Raw genomic sequence first — 19,155 nt, 5'->3', positions numbered from 1 at the left:
CATTTACAAAATTTTGACAGAAAGCAGTGGTCTCAGGGTGGTTGTATCATTTGGATCCTAGTGAGAGCACCATATCCCAGTTGAGCACTCTAAAAACATAAACCAGGGCCTTCTGAACAATGTTTCTTCACCTTTTTGGTCCATGACTGCTTCCTCCAGAATAATGAAGGTAAACATACTGTATAATTACAAAGTTTTACATGCATTTAATTATCTTACATTGTAAATTGATTACTTTCATAGGCAGATTGTAAAAATAGTTTTTAACAAATTGACCTCATTATCATTTTAATGCAAAAATTAAAGACTATTTCTTGAACATTTTTAATTTAAATTTTCCAGATAAAATGGAAGACATTAGCTTAGTTGTGCTCAAAGTTAATTTCAACAAAAGACTACTTTTTGCTTGGCTTAAGAAAGTTGAAATTGGTAGTGTTTTTTGACATGGCAGCATGAGTTTCTTGCTTTATTTTAATGTTTTAGCTGCTATAATGGCAAAAACTGCTAAAACTTAATTCATAATGGTAATTGTGACAAATGGAATAATAGTCCCAAATTTGCAAAAGCAACCAAGAAGAGTACTACTCCAAGGAACCAGAATTTTCTCCATGTCACGCTAAGCCACTAAGATCCTCAGCAAAGCTTGTCAATATATTGTGAATTTTCTACCAAGCAGAATAGAATTACAAAGCCACACTTCAACTTGAACAGAAGTTACTTGCATATCTACAATGTTTTGGGAAATTTATATAGTTTTCTTGATCTAATTATATCTTATGAAATGGCTACTTAGCTAAAGGTTTTTGACAGCATTCAAAATGATGTCTGAATGGCCTTGAATTGAAAGATTTACCTTATTCATTTGGTTACAGATGTCTGCTAAGACAGGAAGTGATTCTTCCTGTTAGTTTTTTCTTAGAATGTACTTTCCCTCCATCTCAAAATAAGTAGAACTTCTACTTTAAATTCAGTCAAAAGTTGCAAGATTAGTAAATTCCACATCTTCTTTTGCTCTGGACCAAGTATCATGGAAAGGCCCTAGTTCTAATGAAGTTGGTAAGATTCACAGCCATGGACAAGACTTCTGTAAAGATTTCTAGTGCAGCATTTACTATCATTGCATGTTAATGCAGAAATTAGAGAGTCACGCTAAGGCATGAAGCCAATCTCTTCACCCCCGGTAGCAAATCCAGATGTGCTGCCAAGCATCCTTCTTAGGGGCTCCATCCAAGCAGGAAATGCTGTTGTTTATCTTTTCTTGGCCAGCAGAGTTTTTGCTATCAGTAGCCTTTGCAGTTTCCAAAAGATGTTTTCAAAATTGGATTATGTAATAGCATCAGCATACATAGAATGAATAAAAACCAGCAGTTGGCTGCACTTAAAGCAGTCAGTCATCTAGGTGCAAATTAAAAAGAAATAAAGGAAATAATATTGCCACTAATTCCAGGTTTGGTGGTCTTTTTTACAGTATTAAAAACATGTAGGCAGTTCTGGAAAGGATGGCTGTTAACAGGACGATTTCACTGTCTCCCTCTACTCCAAGCTGCAAATGAGCTTAAACACATGAGGTGTGTTCTTCAAGGTCTTTCCAATGATGGATATGTTTTCTTCCCCCTTGGCAATATGATAAGCAGCCTGTGGGTGCCTCAGAAACAAGTCTGTTTGGGGGCCACTGTGTGTTAGTTGTGCAGCCTACTCCCAAATCAGTTCCTCGTCTGAAATATTGGTTGTTGGGAATGTTTTAAGACACCCTGAATTTTATTTCAGCAGTACCGAAGCTTCAGTGTTAATTGTGGCAACTCTTAAAAGTAAAAGCTGAGGATCTGGGAGCTTCACAGTCCCCCCACCCCCTGAAATTTTCTGGTAGATGAATATAATTGTGTTGGCTGAGATGTGGTCTTTAATTTAAATTATTGGGAAACTTCTGGGCATCATCAGCTGGCAAGGAGGATAACTATGCTGTTAGATTTTGTAGAGTATAACTTGGTGTTATAGTATGGATAAAAAGTGTCCCCCAAAAGCTCATGTATGAGACATTGTAAGGGAGTTTACAGGTAAAATGCTGGAGTTGGGAGAACCTTAACCTAATCAGGACATTGATTCACTTGAATGGATTAACTGGGTGGTCTCTGTAGGCAGGTGGGGTATGGTTGGAGGAGGAACGTTACTGTGGACATACCTTTGGGATATATATTTTGACCCTGATGAACAGAGCTGTTTCTGCTTCTTGGAGGCCAAGTCCTGAGCTACTTTCCTTCACCCCACTCGTCTGCCATGATGTTCTGCCTCACCTCTGGCCCAGAGCAATGAAGTTGGCCATCTGTGGACTAAGACCATGAGCCCCAAATAAACTTTTCCTCTTCTACATTGTTCTTGCCAGATCCTTTGGTCAAAGTGAGGGAAAAGCTGACTAAAACACATGGTAATAAGGATGATTTTGTATTGTTTGACTAATTGTCATTAACAACCTGTACTACCTGTACTATGCTTATGTGGAATAAAATATAATTTTCAAAGAAGTAGAGAAGAATTCAAGGAAAAAAAATTATACTACCCACAGAACACATCAATGAACCTCCTAATAATGGCAAGAAGTCTCAAAGTCTTACTGCTTTGAGATTGGCATAAGGAGTAAGGAGCTGACATGATAGTTTTTCAAAACACTTTTAAAGGATCTTACGGAAGAAGGGTTAACATTTAGTCCAGAGGGTAGGGAAGGACCAACAGATGAAGATTAAAGAACATTTTGTAACATTTAAAGCCCCCATCAATAAAATGAGACTGCTTTGCAAAACTTTCTTGTCTTAGACGTAGTCACTCGTGCATCCATCCTTCTAGAATACTTCAGCTGGGCTGTGACCTCTCTTCAATGTCTGGCTCCTTTTGCTGATGAAGTCGTTCACTTAAGGGAGGTAGTTGGAGCTCAGCCAAGAGAGGCACTCAGGAGGCAGGCTCAGTGGCAGGTGTGATCCTGGGCATGTGGGCCAACTCTCCTCACTTCAGTTTCTTCATCTGTGAGATGGATGTCATTGTCCCACCACCTGTAGGGATACTCTAAGAATGGAACAAGTTATATATCTCAAGTGGCTGCTGAGTATCCTGTTGTTAGGTGCCAACACCCAGCCATCTGCCACATGGTTGACATCTGGGCTGAAGGACAAATGTGAAGTGCTAGGAAGAAGCAGAACAGCCATATTCGAGAGGGTAGATGGCCTCCACATGTTCTAGGGACTGTAGCACTCTGGAGACTGCAATCTGGGAGGACAGGAGGTCCAGTGGTACCCTGCGTGTGCAAGGAGCACAGAAGCTCGGCAGCTGCTTGGAGGACTTGGCTTTCTCCCTAGATAATGTAGTGGCTTCCTTTGTTGGGAAGTATAGTACACACCAAAAGAGTATTTTCAGCTTGCTTTCTTTGCTTCTGGACAGATATACTTTTTTCATTTTATACTTAAGTTATTTGTTAGGTTCTAAAAGTTGTCATTTCTTACTTTGTTTACTTCTGTCTTTCTGAAGTCTCAGTGTACAGTTCTCATATATATTTACAATGAGAAAAGGCACAAACCTTTGTCAGCTTTCTCTGTGTTCCTAAATGTGTTCAGTATGCTTAAGATACTGGTTTTATTAAAATCCAGGTACCTGGCATGCAAGAGGAATTATTCTTTTATTCAGTACAGTTAGGAGGGTAGTCCCAGGAATCATACTGCTTGCTCTCAGTCAGCTCTACCCCTTCTTACCCAAATCTTGGCCAGTTCTTGAACCCATTTCCTCCTCTGTGAAGTAGGATTGCTGACTGTGGTGAGGATTAAGCCATTCAGTATGTGGAAAGGGTTTAGCACAGAGCTTGGCTCAGTCACGTCCATAACAAGTACTGGCTCTGCTTCTCCTTGGGATTAGCATGTCTAGCACTGATGCAGGGTGTATCATGTGTCAGCGCTAATCCAGTTCCCGAAGCTGAAGTGCATGGCATACAGAGGACAAGAGCACTTCTTATAAAGTTCTCTTATTCCAGCGGGTGGATTGTGATAGAATTTTGGAGTTTTGAACACAGGATATGGAAGCAGTGGTCTGTGTCAAAACTGGGCTTACCCATTCCAAGAGGCATTTGCATTTTTCACAGGATTAACTCTAGAGAGGGGACAAATTGGGGACATCCCACTCTCCTCTCTTGGGTTTGCTGTTGTTTACCTGCCCTTTCTCCTCCCTCTTCCTTCCATGGCTTCCTACCCTCTGCCATTCTCTAGTGAGATAAAGACAGAAACCTGCTCTGCCTGTGAGCCCCAGTGCCCCCAGGGCCCCCAGGACCCCAGGCCCTGCACCTGGAAGAATGGCATCACATATTGACTGTGCCCAGGAGAGCCCTTACTCATGAAAAGTGGCCTGGTTGACCCAGTAAGACGTGAATTTCTGCCCAGAGATATGAAGGGGCTTCTCTCTTTATTGCTTGTAATTTAGGATTTTTGTACGTTTATTAACTCTAGAGGTCTTCTTTGTTTATAATGTCAGATTATGTTTCTTTAGGTTTTTTTTGGTTTTTTGTGGGTTTTTTTTTTTTTTTTGGTAAGTATTTAGGAATTTTGGGGGTTCTTTGATTTGTGTGTTTGCATATAAGATTTCTCTTAAGAGCTACCATCCTTTCTCTACATCAGTAACACACACACACATATATATATATTTAGAGATTTTATCTGATGTCTAAAGTGCCCTAGTTGTTCCAGAATTGGATTGTGGTTAACTGACCATAATAACAGTTAGTTTCCTACAGCTAAAAATATTGAGGAGAGAATAACATTTAAAGAGTAAAAGCATAACTTTGTCAGCTTTGACCAGATATGTAATACTGAGTGCTAGACCTAGAAGTTTATTCGGTCTGAAATTGAAGAATTCTATCAAAGAACTGTTTGAAAGAGTACCAAGGATACTTTTCCTTTAAAGAGTATTGTGTGTGCATTAAATAAAAATTTCCATAAATTACCATTCTGCCTGTATAGCATTTTAATTTTTTTCTTTTCATTTTCAGCTTATGGAAAAGTATTTCTAGTGCGTAAAATAAGCGGTCATGATACTGGAAAGCTGTATGCCATGAAAGTTTTGAAAAAGGCAACCATCGTTCAGAAGGCCAAAACCACAGAGCACACGAGGACAGAACGGCAAGTCCTAGAGCACATCCGACAGTCGCCATTCTTGGTGACGCTGCACTATGCCTTCCAGACAGAGACCAAGCTTCATCTCATTTTAGGTAAGTGTCAGGTGTCATACTTTTTATGAGAACATTTTCCTCAGGCCTTGAGTTATAACTTGCTCAAAGGACCGCATACTTCAGACTTAGTAGCAACGATGTGTTTTTACTGTCATTCTTCTCCTTGTGGGGCATTCCTTGAACATCACAGATTCCTCTGGATTTGAGACTTCCTAGCGGGAAGAAGTTTAGACACTTCAATCCCACACTACATTGTAATCTTAAGAAACAGTGGTGTCGTTAGGCGGACCCCCTTCTGGCCAGTGTGCTTCCGTTCCATTTGAGGAGCTGAGTCGCAAAGTGGGCCTTGATTTCTGCTTTCAGAGTTCTTAGAAGTGTGTAGATTTGGGCTGTCAGGGAGACAATTATGGAAATCAATAATAGGAAGGAAATTTTAAAAAGAAAGGGAAAACTATTACTCCTAGTGATGCTTTGCATTTCCTAGTGGAAAGCCTGCCGAGAAAGGAGCAGCCCCTCACCTGCCACTCCCGTTTCCCACAGGCACTTTCTGAGTATTCCTTCCCAGTTGGACCATTGTTTCTGACTTTTGGAAAAGTCCTCACTTAGCACATGTTGCCAGTGTGCTTTTCAGAAAAGTCGCACTGTTTTCTCTTCCTACTAACAGCAAAAAGTACATGGCAGTGCTTCTGGCCTTGTGCTTGGCCATCATTGATTGTTTCAGCGAGGTCCCCTGGTATGCTGATTTCATGTAAGTGTCACGTGTCCCTCCTGGAACTGTAGTGAGGTTTGGGTGAGCCAGAATTTCCCATTGTCTCTGTCTAGAAGTGTGAGCTATTTCTGGAGTACCTCTAGGACATCCTCCGTACAGCCATTCCCCACAGTGCCAGTGGCCCTCACAGCACCTCCAGACCCCCTCACTGTCCACATCAGAGTTCTGGAAGATGCATGTCCTGAAGTTACACATCTTGTGTAAGATTAGGACTCAGCCCTGACTCCTTCCAAAGTCCGTCTTCTCTTGGCCAAATAGTACAGTCTCTGTTCTTTTGTTGTTAGTTGTACAAACAGGTTTTGTATTAAATGTTCTCATTTTGGAAAGTATACTTTTATTGATGATGCCTAAATTTGCATTCACTTTTTCAACCTTGAAGTTATACTTCAGGCTCCCTGTGGAATGAGTACCATCAACTAACAACCCTAAGTCTTCTCTCTGTATGGCACAGTTTCTCCTGTCCTGTCAGAGTCCCCATTAATGGGATACCTGCCTATTGTTCCAGTGAGTCAACACATGTGGCCCTTGGACCTGCCTCATGTGTGTATTAACTGATTTTTTTGTTATGTATTTTTTCAGTATCTTTACCCACATGATTAGTAACAGTGTTATTAAGGGACAGAACATTTTAATACAGTAGCTTCAAACATTTTTTGCATGGAAAACAGAATGAAAACAGAAATTCAAATGGAAAATAAGTAGAAATAAATAGCTGTGCTTGAACGTGGGCTTGAGGGCTTCGAGCCCTACCAGTTTATTTCTGTTCCTCACCCACGAGAGTTTCCAAGGAAGGCTGAGGGGTCATCGAGGGCTGTTTAAGAAATGACTCTCTTGTTCCAGCTTTTCCCTTTACAATATTCTTAAAAGTTAAATCATGTTAAGGTCACATGAGTCAGGAGCTAGGAAGCCCAGGAACTGTAAGCCCAGGTACCACGACCCTGCGGCTGCACCCCAGCCTGCCTCTCGCCCTCCTCCTCCTTCTCTCTTCTCTCTTCTCCCTCTTCCGTCTGTTTTTGTTCTCATATCATAACTGGACTCAGCATGTTTTTCATTATGTATTGCAAGTAGTGTCATTTTTGTAAATCATGTTTTTAATTTAAAAGGAGATGAAATATTTTGTATCTGATTAAAAAGCAATAGTCCTTAATCATTTTGCTTTTTAGCTGTTAGCTTTTCATTATTTTTGCTCTTTGTCAGTGACCCATAAAGAAACAAATACAACAAAACAAGGAGACCCATTTCTGTGCCATTTCAAGAGTGGAATATGGACTAGACGATGTGCTTGTTCCCTAAGTGGCAGTACATTAGAAAGCACACCCTGTCCTCACAGATTTACTTACACAGTTTCTTTTTGTACATGTTTAGTTGTTCAACTTTAAAGATGAAAATCTTTCAGAAATTTAGAACAGAACTTTCAGAAATTTGGAACTTTTAAGTTTAGAACTTTTAAAGGCTATTTTAATGGTTTAGTTATTATTTGCAGTGCTCTGATGCACATTAGGTCAATTTTCCAAATATCCAGCTACAACACTTAGTCTCTGCCATAACAAAATCTCACAGACTGGGTGGCGTAGACAGCAGAGATTATCTTCTCACAGTTCTGGAGGCTAAAGTTCGGGATCGAGGTGTCAGCAGGGTTGGTGCCTCTGAGGCCTAGTCCTTGGCTTGGAGAGGGCTGCTCTCTGCTGTCTCCTCACAGGGCCATCTCTCTTGGCACGGGTGCCCTTGGTGTCTCATTGCATGCCCCAGTTTTCTCTTTCTGTGACAGCGCCTCCTTAGAGGCCTCATTTTAACTTCAAATCCAGTCACATCCTGAGGTATCAAGGATTGGCGTTTTGATAGAGGAGCTTTGGGGAGATATCATTCAGCCCATAGCAGTCTGTTATCTATTGATAACTGTTACTGTTGATAACTGACTTCATTTGGACTTTTGTGAGGTTAGAGCAAGAAATTACATGTCTAGCTTCTTAGGAACCCAGCTGACCTTCATCTGACAGTCTGGTAAACATTATAGATCCTTTTAAAAAATTGATATTTGAAAAAATATTCTGTTACTGCAAAGATAATACATATACATACAGAAGCGATAGAAAAAGAAAAAATGAGAAAATAAATGTGTATTTCCATTACTGAGAGTTTACCTTATTACAGTAGTCCCTGATTTAAGATGGTTTGACTTGTCATTTTTCAACTTTAGGGTGGTGCAAAAGCAGTATTAATTTGGTTAAATCATACTTCAGATTTTTGACTTTTGATCTTTTCTTGGTCTAGTGATACGTGGTCCAGTTCTCTCTCTTGATGCTGGGCAGTGGTAGTGAGCCCCTGTTTCTCGTTAACTTCGTGATCACAAAGGTCAACAAGCCAGACTCCGTAGTATGCTGCGTTGCCAAGTCAGGATGTTTAGAATGTTAGGCATATTAACTGTGTTTTCCACATAATGATATTTTCAATTTACCGTGGGTTTCTTGGCACAGAACCCTGTCATAATGCAAGCATCTGTGTATATACCTTTGTTACTATTTAGTGTAGCTCCTAGTAGATCTTTTTGTCTGTGTATGCATGCATACATGTTTTATCAAAAAGAGAATGTTGGGCTGGGGCTGGGGCTCAGTGGTAGAGCACTTGCCTAGCATGCATGAGGCACTGGGTTTGCTCCTCAGCACCACATAAATGAAAACAAATAAAAAATAAAACAAAAGTATAAAAATTACCATAACATTATTAAAAAAAAGAATGTCCTATATGTATTATTTATGATTAGTTTTTTTCAGTTAACGATGTCTACCTTTCCTGACTAATAAATTTTCATTTCCTTCAATCCCCAATTATAAAAATTTATAACAAATCACCTAAAATTTAAATCATGATTTCTTCTCATGATTCTGTGGGTTGGCTGGACAGGGCAGCCCTGGCTGGTTTGGTCTGGGCTCACTCAGGTCGTGTTTAGAGTTAGCTGGACTGAAGGGCTACGATGGAGTCATGTTCATGCCTGGCAGTTGGTGGTGGCTGTTTGCTGAGCCACCTCACCTCTCCTCATGACCCCTCAGCCTCCAGGACGGTAGATCAGCTTCCTCATAGCTGGCAGTCTGAGGGCAGCAGTGAAGACTGCCAAGAGGGCAAGGTGGAGGCTGCAAGGTTTCCCAAGCCAAGTCCTGGAGCTTACACAGCCTCCCTGCCAACACCACCAGCCTGGGTTCATGTCCTGATGAGGGGAACTGCAAAGATGTGGTCATCTGCCACCAAGTCTGCATTCCCACTTCACTAATGGTCACAGAATTGTCCTTTACTGTTGTTTTTTGGTGGTTTGTTGGTTTTGTTTTTCCAAGATGGGGTCTCACTGTGTTGCCCAGGCTGGTCTCAAATACCTGGGCTCTGGTGATCCTCCTGCCTCACTCTCTCAAGTGCTGGAACTGCAGGTACAGGTCACCAGGCTGGGCAGCTGGTTTGCGTAATCCAGGGATATCTACTTGGCTGTGTCCTTGTGGTGTCTTTATCTTTATTCTTGCTTCTGCTGAATTCTAATAATTGGGAAGTTAAATCTTGATAGATTGAAGTTAAACGTTTGGGGCTGGAATATACCATAGATGAAATTGTATACTATGTGTAATATCAAATTAGAAGAAAACTATTATCTAGTTATTCACAGTTCTTGATGTAAGAATTACATTACATAAATGACAGCCTGATTTTGTCATTATAATGTTTTATTTTTTCCCTTAGAAAATATTCTGTGTGATGTTTTAATACTTCATAATTTTAATATAATACAGCATGTTTATAATATAACAGAAAATAGCATGAACTCCATATCAATTCATAAAGTTCTTGGGTCCTGTTCGTTTTTTTTTTTTTTTTTTTGCAAAACTAGGGATTGAACCTAGGGCCTCACACATGCTAGGCAAGTGCTCTATCTCCGAGCTACATCCCCAGCCCTCGTTTTTTATTTTGAGACAGGTTCTCACTGAGTTGCCCAGGCTGCCCTCAGCTTCCTGAGGAGCTGGGATTCAGGTGTGCATTCACGCACCTGCAAAATCATGCCATTTCACAGCCCCACGAGCACTGAGAGTGCCTCCTCAGTGTGTTATCAGACATCTAAGGTGCCTGTCTCTTAGGTGAGGAGTATTGTCTCACTGTAGAGTTCATTTGCTTTGTCCATCACCCCACCCCTCTCCCAGGCTGAGCCTCTTTTCATATGACCCGTTGGTTTATTTCTGACAATTGCCTATTTGTACCCTTTGCCCATTTTTTTCATTAATTTCTAAGAGCCCCTAGCGAGAGTAACCATTTTTTGATATGCACTGTAACTATTTCCTCCTTTTCTGCAAATATTTCCTCCTTTTCCATTAGTTTTTTGGCTTATTTATTATGTTGTTAGCCATGCAAAAATTTAAATGTATGTATAGCATAATTCTTTTAAAAAATTGTTTGTTGTAGATGAATACAATATTTTTATTTATTTGCTTTTATTTATGTGGTGCTGAGAATTGAACCCAGTGCATCACACATACTAGGTGAGTGCTCTATCACTGAACCACAACCCCAGCCCCAGAATTTACTTTTTATATTTATGGCTTATGAATTTTGATTCATAGTTAAAAACCTCCTCTAAGTTTATGAAGGAACTCACTGATTTTTTTTTCTGTTAATACTTCAATGGTTTTATATTTTGCATGGAGGACTTTAATTCAAATGGATTTTTTTCTTTGATACTGACATGAATTAAGGATCTAGTTTAGTCTTTTTCAAATAGCGCTTAGTTTCTCCAACACTGTTGGGTAAAAAAGGCCATGTTGACCCTGGCTCGAGGTGCTGCTGTTTGGGTCTGTTTCTTGACTTTGTGTGCTGTTTGGGTTGTTGACTCAGGTGTGGTACCATATTGCTTTGATTTACCAAGGCTTTACAGTGTATTTTAGTCTGTGGGAAGGCTTGGCCTGTTCCTCGTGTTGTCTTTCATTGTTATTTTTCAGAGCATGATAGAGGGTTCTTCCTGTTGGTTGGATTATTTATTTATTTATTTTGGTACTGGGGATTGAACTCAGGGGCAGTTTACCATTGAGCTACATCTCTCCAGCCCTTATTTTTTATTCTGAGATAGCGCCTCACTAAGTTGATTAGGGCCTTGCCAAGTTGCTGAGGCTGGCCTTGAACTTGGAATCCTCCTGCCTCAGCCTCCAGAGTTGATGGGATTATAGGTGTGTGCCCCCTATTCCCAGCCTGTTGGTTTTTATTTTTTAATGTGAACTTTAGAATCTAATTTTCTGGTAGAAAAAATAAATAAAAAAAAAACTTGGTTGGGTGTTTTTTATTTTGATTGCTTTGAATTAAAAAAAATTAGACAGAATCAACATTTTTATGATGTTACTCATTCCACCTCAAGAACATAGTGTGTCTTCTCTTATTGACGATCTACTTCTGAGACCTTGAGGAGTGTTTTTTTTTTTTTTTTTTTGCTATCCACATGTCTTGTTAAGTTAATCTCAGATGTTCTCTCTTCTGTTGCTTTTCTAAATGGGGTCTTCCACCATATCTTCCAGCTGACTTACCAAGTTTGTACATTAATTTTATATACTGCTGCCTTCCCAAATTTTCTCACCTTCCCACAGTGCTCATATCCTGCCCTGTTCCCTCTGCAAAAGACTAGCATTTCTATCAGAAGTGGGCATGGATGACTGTTTCCCAAGATAAGGTTTTGCTTCCTCTTCTTGCCTTCCATTACTTACATTCTACGTTCAGTCCTCTAACTTAGTGGATAGGACTTTTCTGACCAGTAGAGGGCCAGATGGTAAATGTTTTAGGCTTCTTAGGCCTCAAGGTCTTTTTACCATAGATAACAGTTCAAATAGGGGTAACAGTTTCCAGTATAATGTTATTTACCAAAAGGCAGTGGGCTTGATACGACCCATGACCTAAAACCATCTGTTGTAAGTCAGATTCATATTTTTTTAGTTCTACATCATCTATATGTTTTTAGGCTCTGTCTTAATTTGTATCTGATGGCATCATACGAATGTGATGGAGCTTTCCTTTATGTTTCTTTCTGTCTTTCCAAATCTTAAAACATGAAGACCATATCTCCTTTACAATTTTTTGGTACTTGTGTATGGTCACAACAAGAGAGGTAAAAGTATTTTCATCTTTTCTCTCTCATGTAAGACTCATATTTATTTCAACAACAGTAGGAGGGAATTCTATGTGGAAAATAATCTGTGAAAAAAACTTCTCTTTTGGTGTTCTCTAGTCTGTTGATTTTGTCAAAACACTAGCTGATCTATGACTGTATTAAACTGTCAGATTGATCAGGAGAATTCATAAGGCATTAAAGAAGCAAGCCACGAAGTTATTTATAAAGGTGATGCCAGGGATCATTCTCCATGCTGAATGCCACCCAGTCTTCCAGACAGTTCTATTATCATGAGTCATTCTTTCAGTAGGAATTAAAGAGGTATGTAAAACATTGAAGTTTCACTTTTGAGTATTCGTTTCATCTCAGAAATTGCAGGGGTGACGGTACTTGCTGCGATGGTAACGGAATGTTCATGATCCACTGCAGTCGCTCGTGTGACAGAACAGACAGTAACTGAAGGAACTTCCTGGCTTCTAAGTAAATGTGAAAACCCACAAGCTGGTAGGTGGATATTCTCAGAGCTTTGAAGTGATTTCACTGAGCTGGGAGCGGTCGCCACCATTAGGAACCACGAGAGAAGTTCCAAGTAAAAGAACTTGAGATAGAAAGGTTGGAAGACCAGAGATCAGTGAAAGTTGGGACCCAAGCAGGCGTTTGGAGAGTGAAAGCAGAATAGACACTTTCCTAGAAAGCCCTTCTTCTGCCTGTGCTGCCACATCCCTCCCATAGCAGGCTTGCAGGAGGAGACCGCATGTGAGAGGCAGCCTGAGGAGCGCTCACCAGCTCGCTCCCTGGTTGTTCTTTTGCGTCCTTAGTGGCAAATAGTGCAGTGGAGGCCGTTTGTCCAGTTTCTGTGATTTGTCAAGCCTTAGTGAACTCACTGTCACTGGATTTCAATCTCTCCATCTGCTTGTAGAAGCAAGGGGACTGAAGCACAGTAGAGAAATTTCTGGGTTCAACATTGAGTCAAGACGTGCATGCAGAGGACTTGAACTGAAACTAATGAAGTTGCAGTGCCTGTTCCTGTTCAGTATTACAGGGCTTCTCGCCAGTGATGCTAATAGTGCAGGTGCAAAGTTGTACCTTCAAACACTTGGTCTTTTTGTTTTGAAATGTACCAATCTAATAAATAGTCTCTGCTTAGAAAGTAGTAATTTTGAGAATGGGTATCCTTTTACCCATAAGTAAGATATTGTCAGAATTATATGAATAATTTTGTCTGAGGGAATCACTAGACTCTTCAGAAACTTTATGGAGACCTTCTATTTGAAATCTCAGCATTAGTTCATTTTCTAAAAAGCAAATGTACTGGTTTAAAGGCTGCTTCTTTCTCTTCCACTCTCTGCCATCAGCGCGCGCACACACACACACACACACCATACTGTTCTGAATCCAAGGAGGAGGTACCAGTGTAACAAAAAGTAAAATTTATTTGCTGTTGTTGAATTTCTGTATACAATTAGTTACCATTAAAATGAAATATAAATTGTGTCCCTCATATGACAAGACTAGCCTGAATTAAAAGAACATCATTATGTTAACATAGAAAAAAATACGTATACATACGTACTTATGCACACTTTTTTTTTAAAGGGTTGGGCATGGTGGCCCATACCTGTAATCCCAGTTACTCGGCAGGGAGGAATCCCAGTTCAAGGCCTTCCTGGGCAACTTAAAAAAAAAGAAGAAAGGAAAGAAGAAAAGGCTGGGAATGTAGCTCAGTGCTAAAGCGCCTGAATTCAGTCCCCAGCCCCGGGGGAAAAAATCAGTCTGGCATTATGACATTACAATTTTGAATTACTTTCTGAAAGAATATGTGAATGTGTCATAATACTAAAAGTACTGCTTATTAGGAAGTCTTAAACATTCTAACTTGTGACATCTCTAGACATAAACTTCACTCTGACTTTTAGAAGTCCTTTCTCACAGTCCATGGGCCTTGTACTCAGCCAGTTCAGAAACTCATTGTAACTCAACCATGGAAGAATAAATGTTGGATTCCTCTGTGAAACAATACATGGCTTCAGATTCTTGTGGGTTTCCTTTTTGTGATATTGCCCCCTTTGATACAATATGTATCAAGGTATTGACAGATTGAAACTCTTTATTCCTTCTACAAATATTTACCTGGTTGCTCTGTGCCAGGTGTTCGCATCTAGTAGCAAACTACCTACGCTAAATTATTGTCCTTGGGGCCTCTGAGTTTAAAAGTGAGACAGACATTAACAAATTAATACACCATTAAGTAATTACCATTGAAATAAGGACTTGAAGGGAAACACAAAGGGTACTAATGACAGTGTATAATGAAAAGTCCTAAATATAATCTCGGTTATCAGAGAAGACCTTCTTGGGAAAAGTAACATTTCATCTGGGACTAGAAGCAAGAATAATCCATAACTGAGCAGAAGGAGGAGATAGGGAAGAACATTCCAGGCACAGGGATGCATCCAACATGAGTGAGGGTCCGAAGACCGGGAAGTGTGTGGAGCATTAGAAAACTGCCAGAAAGGCCAAGCTGAGTGCAGCAGAGTCGTGGGAAGCTGGTGGTGCGATCAGAGTACGTGGGTCTTCATTCTCTTCAGTCAAATGGATTTGGATTTAAATTGTGGCATTATCACTTCCTGTGTGATCTTGAACAGGTCTCTTAGTAATTCTAAGCATGATCTACAAGTTACTACGGTATTAGTTAGCCTTTTCTACATAACAGACTATCCCAAAATTCAGTGGCTAAATCCAAGCAATTTTTAGAGATTCAGTGCTCATCTACCAGTCGGTTCTTATGCCAGTCTCATTTTGCTCTTCTGGAACTATTCTTTCCATGATTTGCAAAGTGCATCTGAAAAATTAAGTAATATGAGTCCTGGAAAGTATTCATGGATTTTGGAAACATGAAGTTATTTTTAACCTTAGTCTACAGTGGTGTTATGAAGGTGAAGTTGTACTGTAGTGTGTTAAGGAGTGAATAGAGGCATGGTAGGCAGAATAATGGCCTCCCAAAGATGCCCACAACCTCATCCCCAGACCCTGCGACTGTGTTGGATTACTGGCAGAAGGTATACTTGGAAGAGAGATTCCGTGAGATAGGAGGTTTACCCTGAATTGCCTGAGCAGGCCCATTGTAACCGTTCTCACAGTAGAAGAGGGAAGCAGGAGATGCGGTGTGAGGAGCATTCGACTGCCTTTGCTGGCTTTGAAGGTGGAGAAAGGGGCCCAGAGCCAAGGAATGTGGGCAACCTCTGTCTAGAAGCTAGAAAAGCAAGGACACAGATGCCTCCAGAGAGAGCCTTTGGAAGAAATGCAGCCCACTCAGACACTGGCTTTAGCACAGTGATGTCCACCCTAGACTTCAAATGTCCAAAATGGTAAAATAATAAATTTATATTGTTTATACCACTGGGTCTGAGGTAATTTGTTACAGCAGCATTCTGAAGTGAACACTGGGTAAGAAAGGAGTGTCCACCACATAGACCACCCTTTATAAAAGTTTGGCCATAAAAGAAAGAAGAAAGGGAAGATGTGACATGCAGGATTTAGGGAGGATGGAAGAGTTTTTGTGGTTTTGACGGTTCACTTTATTTGTTCGATTTCTGTGTTATTTTTATGCCGTTTAGAGAGACAGTATCAGAATTCTTCATCTGGCACCCCAAATACCGGTACACAAAAGTCTTTAAAAACAAATTAATTGCACTAAAATAAAAACCAGATTTTTTCACAATTATAAAATTTGAGGTTTGCACTAAAAAATCAATTACATAAGAAAATTTCCCTTTTAGCAATAACTAAAACTAATTAAACACTAGTAATTGATATATATATTAAGCATTTATAAGCCTTAAATTTCTGCATATTTTGGGTACCATAAATCTGATTTTTGTGTTTAAGTCATAATAATTAAACTTGACAGTATTTTTCTATCCTATAAATTATAATTGATGTGTACAAAATAATAACAATAGCTATTAGTTGCCACGTAATAAGTGTCTACTGTACGTCTGGTCCAGCCTTTATCCTTGATAGCTCGTTTAGTCCTCATGACAATATTACATGGGAATTAGAAGCATTTATATTAATAATTTGCAGCTATAGAATATGAGTCATTCTATTTGCAAAACACAATTTAACAAATATGAAAGAATTGAGATATAATCATTCATATAACAAAGAAATACCCTTTAGTTTAATCAAGGGACCAACCATCAATACAAGGATCATATGAGGTATTCCACTGTTAAGGACTACAAATAAATTTCAATGTAATTATAAATTGGTCACTGCTTTTTGGAAGAGTCACAATTGATGAAATTTGACATCTTCAGAGGATATATACAGGTTTATTCCCTATTTATTTCTAATTTTTGTTTTTGGTTTTGGTGGTGCTGGGGATTGAACTCAGGGCCTTGTGCCTGCTAGGCAAGCACTCTGTCCCTGTCCATTTATTGTCTTGAAGTTGGACTATTAATATTAATGCCCCTCTTTTGTTCTTCAGTTATAAACAGACTAAGTCTTAAGATTTATTCTGAACTTTCTTAGGAGAAGGGATCAGAATATAAGAACATGGCTGTTAGGAAAGATTTTCTTGCCATGTCACTACAGGTTCCCTTTTCCTTCCCCCTTCCTTTCTGCTGCCCACTGGCCCCTTTCGGTTGCAGTTTTTAGCAATTACAACATCTTATAATTTCTTTGTATTTTATCAGTGCGAAACCTTGAGATGAACTATACCCTACGACTCCTTTGCAGCACAGCGCAAGTAATTGGGCTCTTGCACATTTATTCATTTCTTGCAATGAATATTATAGTACCTTATATTTGCTAGTGTCAGCCCCTGTGTCTGCAAGTGGGAAAATCGCCCTAGGACTTTAAAGCCTGTCTCATCAGTGCCAAATTTCAACTTGACTTTCTGTCAGAATACATTTAAATCAGCTTGTAGAATAAAATATAAAATATGTAATTAGGCATGAATGTGACAGTGAACTCACTATAAAGCTTCATTTTGTGTGCACCTGCTGTTTTAGAACTTCGGAGATTTTTTAACTTACTGATTTATTTCATTCTTTCCTACGTACACATCCTCTGTCCCTCGTCTTCTACTAACCCTTTCCCTGTGCTTCGTGAGTGTCCCTGTGTGCACAGGTACCCGAATCCTAACAAGTGTGCTTTATTGTCCTTTCGTCCTAAATAAAACCTCTGTCCTCAAACAGGGTTGCTTCCCAGCAGCCCCTTTCACGGAAGACCATCCTCCCATTCTGCTCCTTGCACTCAACGAAGTGATGGCGGCTAAACGTCATTTTCAGTAGTTAATTGTCAATGGAGTTCTGGTTTTCCTGGGCACCTTTCTCACCCCTGCCCTCAGTTCTGTCATTTACTGACCCCTGGGACACATTCATGCCTTTCCAACGACTTGCTCATTAGGCTTGGTTTCCTTTGCCTGCAGTTTCCTTCTGTCACCTCCCACAATTCTAGTAGCAGTGTTGATAACCAGTACAACTCCGTGACAAACATCTTTGATCTCTACCACCTTGACCTTTTACTTCACATTAGCCATTCTGAAATAAGTATAGCTCCACACTGGGCCTTGGTCAAACCAGATGTGTTCCCTGGCCATGATCTTCCTTCTCCCCTTTCTTTCACTCCCCAAGCAGCTCCTGAATCCTCTTTGAACCCTTCCTTACCTTCCTGTTCCTCTCTCCTCTGCCTTTGAGTTCCATGTGCATCCTTACTCACCTGGACTCTGCCTTGCTGGTACCCTGAAAGTGCTCACTCTCTGATCTCCCCCCTCGCCTGACACTGCTGTCAACTTGGATCACATTTGATCTCTTATTTCCAATACCAGGTTGCTAAGCTTTCCTCCTATGTCAACAAAATGTGTCTCTTGGGTCTGGCATGAAATCCATGCTGACAGTCTTAACAGAACTTCCTGGAAGGTTAGCAGGTGTTTTACTCTTCTCTCATGAACTGCATATGAACTTTCCAGCCTTTCTTGCTTCTTGGACCCACAGCCCATCACTATCTTCCTCTCTGGCAGAGGTGATTTTTTTCTACCTCACTGAAAATATATCCAGTCCAGCTGCAGCAGACTCTAAGATTTTCTTTTCCTCTCCTTTATTTTGAACCTTAAATATCTTGGAATTTCCTATTAGACCGACAAATATTAAAGATATTGATAATAGCAAGAGTTTGAACTTTTTAAAAGACATGCATTCACTGTTGGTGTGGGATATAAATGACTTGAACATTTTTAAGCAAAGTGCTTATCAAAAATTGACAGCAGAGGCCTGGGGTTGTGGCTCAGTGGTAGATCGCATGCGGGGCACACGTGAGGCTCTGGGTTTGATTACTGAGCACCACATATAAATAAATTAATTAAAAGATCCATTGACAACTTAAAAAATATTTTTAAAAATTGACAGCAGTTATCAAAATTTAATATGCAGGTATTTTGTAACTCACCATTCCAGTTTTAGGAATGTGTCCTACCATTCTATACCTGCCCATGTAGTGTGTGTGTGTGTATATATATACACACACACACACACACACACACACCAGGGCATTTCTTGTGGCATTATTTTCTTATTTTTATTATTCAATCAAGGTTATCTATAGGCCAGAAAATCCTAGATTCCTGTGTCTAGAACCACAGAGTCATTTGAGATGAAGATGGCCGATATTTCTTACTGTAATTTTTAGATTTTTCAGTATTTATAATCGGGCAGCACTCCTGGCATTTTTCAGACCTATCTCATGCGCTCCTTATATGCAGCACTTATGGGATGGATTGTGGTCTCTGTGAAAGGTGCCCACGGCCTTATGGCTATTAGGTGGAGGAACCACGGGACTTCAGCACACAGTTCAGGCCAGAGGTATTGATTTTCTGGGTGTGTCAGGAGAGAAGCAACTCTATTTTTAATAACTGAAAATCATAAATAGTTGTAATGTCTATTTGTTTCACCTCTCTCAATCCTTTCCAGTCCATCCTTTAAAGATACTACTAATTAGTCTTCTTACTGCATAGTCATAATTGGAACACCGCTCCTTTAAATCTCCAAGTGACTTCTGTTTACT

General features: G+C 39.9%; 1 protein-coding gene across 2 annotated transcripts in view; it reads left to right on the top strand.

Moving 5' to 3' along the window:
• The window catches only part of Rps6ka5 (ribosomal protein S6 kinase A5), a 162,115-nt gene that overhangs the window by 67,425 nt on the left and 75,535 nt on the right, over positions 1-19,155 (top strand). For both annotated transcript variants that reach the window (XM_047540805.1, XM_047540806.1), the window contains exon 3: positions 5,018-5,236. In XM_047540805.1, coding sequence (XP_047396761.1) covers positions 5,018-5,236 — 219 coding nt within the window. The remainder of the gene's footprint in view (positions 1-5,017; positions 5,237-19,155) is intronic.

Source organism: Sciurus carolinensis, chromosome 2 (assembly GCF_902686445.1).
Source record: "Sciurus carolinensis chromosome 2, mSciCar1.2, whole genome shotgun sequence".
In the NCBI taxonomy this organism is placed as follows: domain Eukaryota; kingdom Metazoa; phylum Chordata; class Mammalia; order Rodentia; family Sciuridae; genus Sciurus; species Sciurus carolinensis.
Note: the sequence above shows the minus strand (reverse complement) of the source record. Positions and strands in the feature narration are given on the sequence as shown.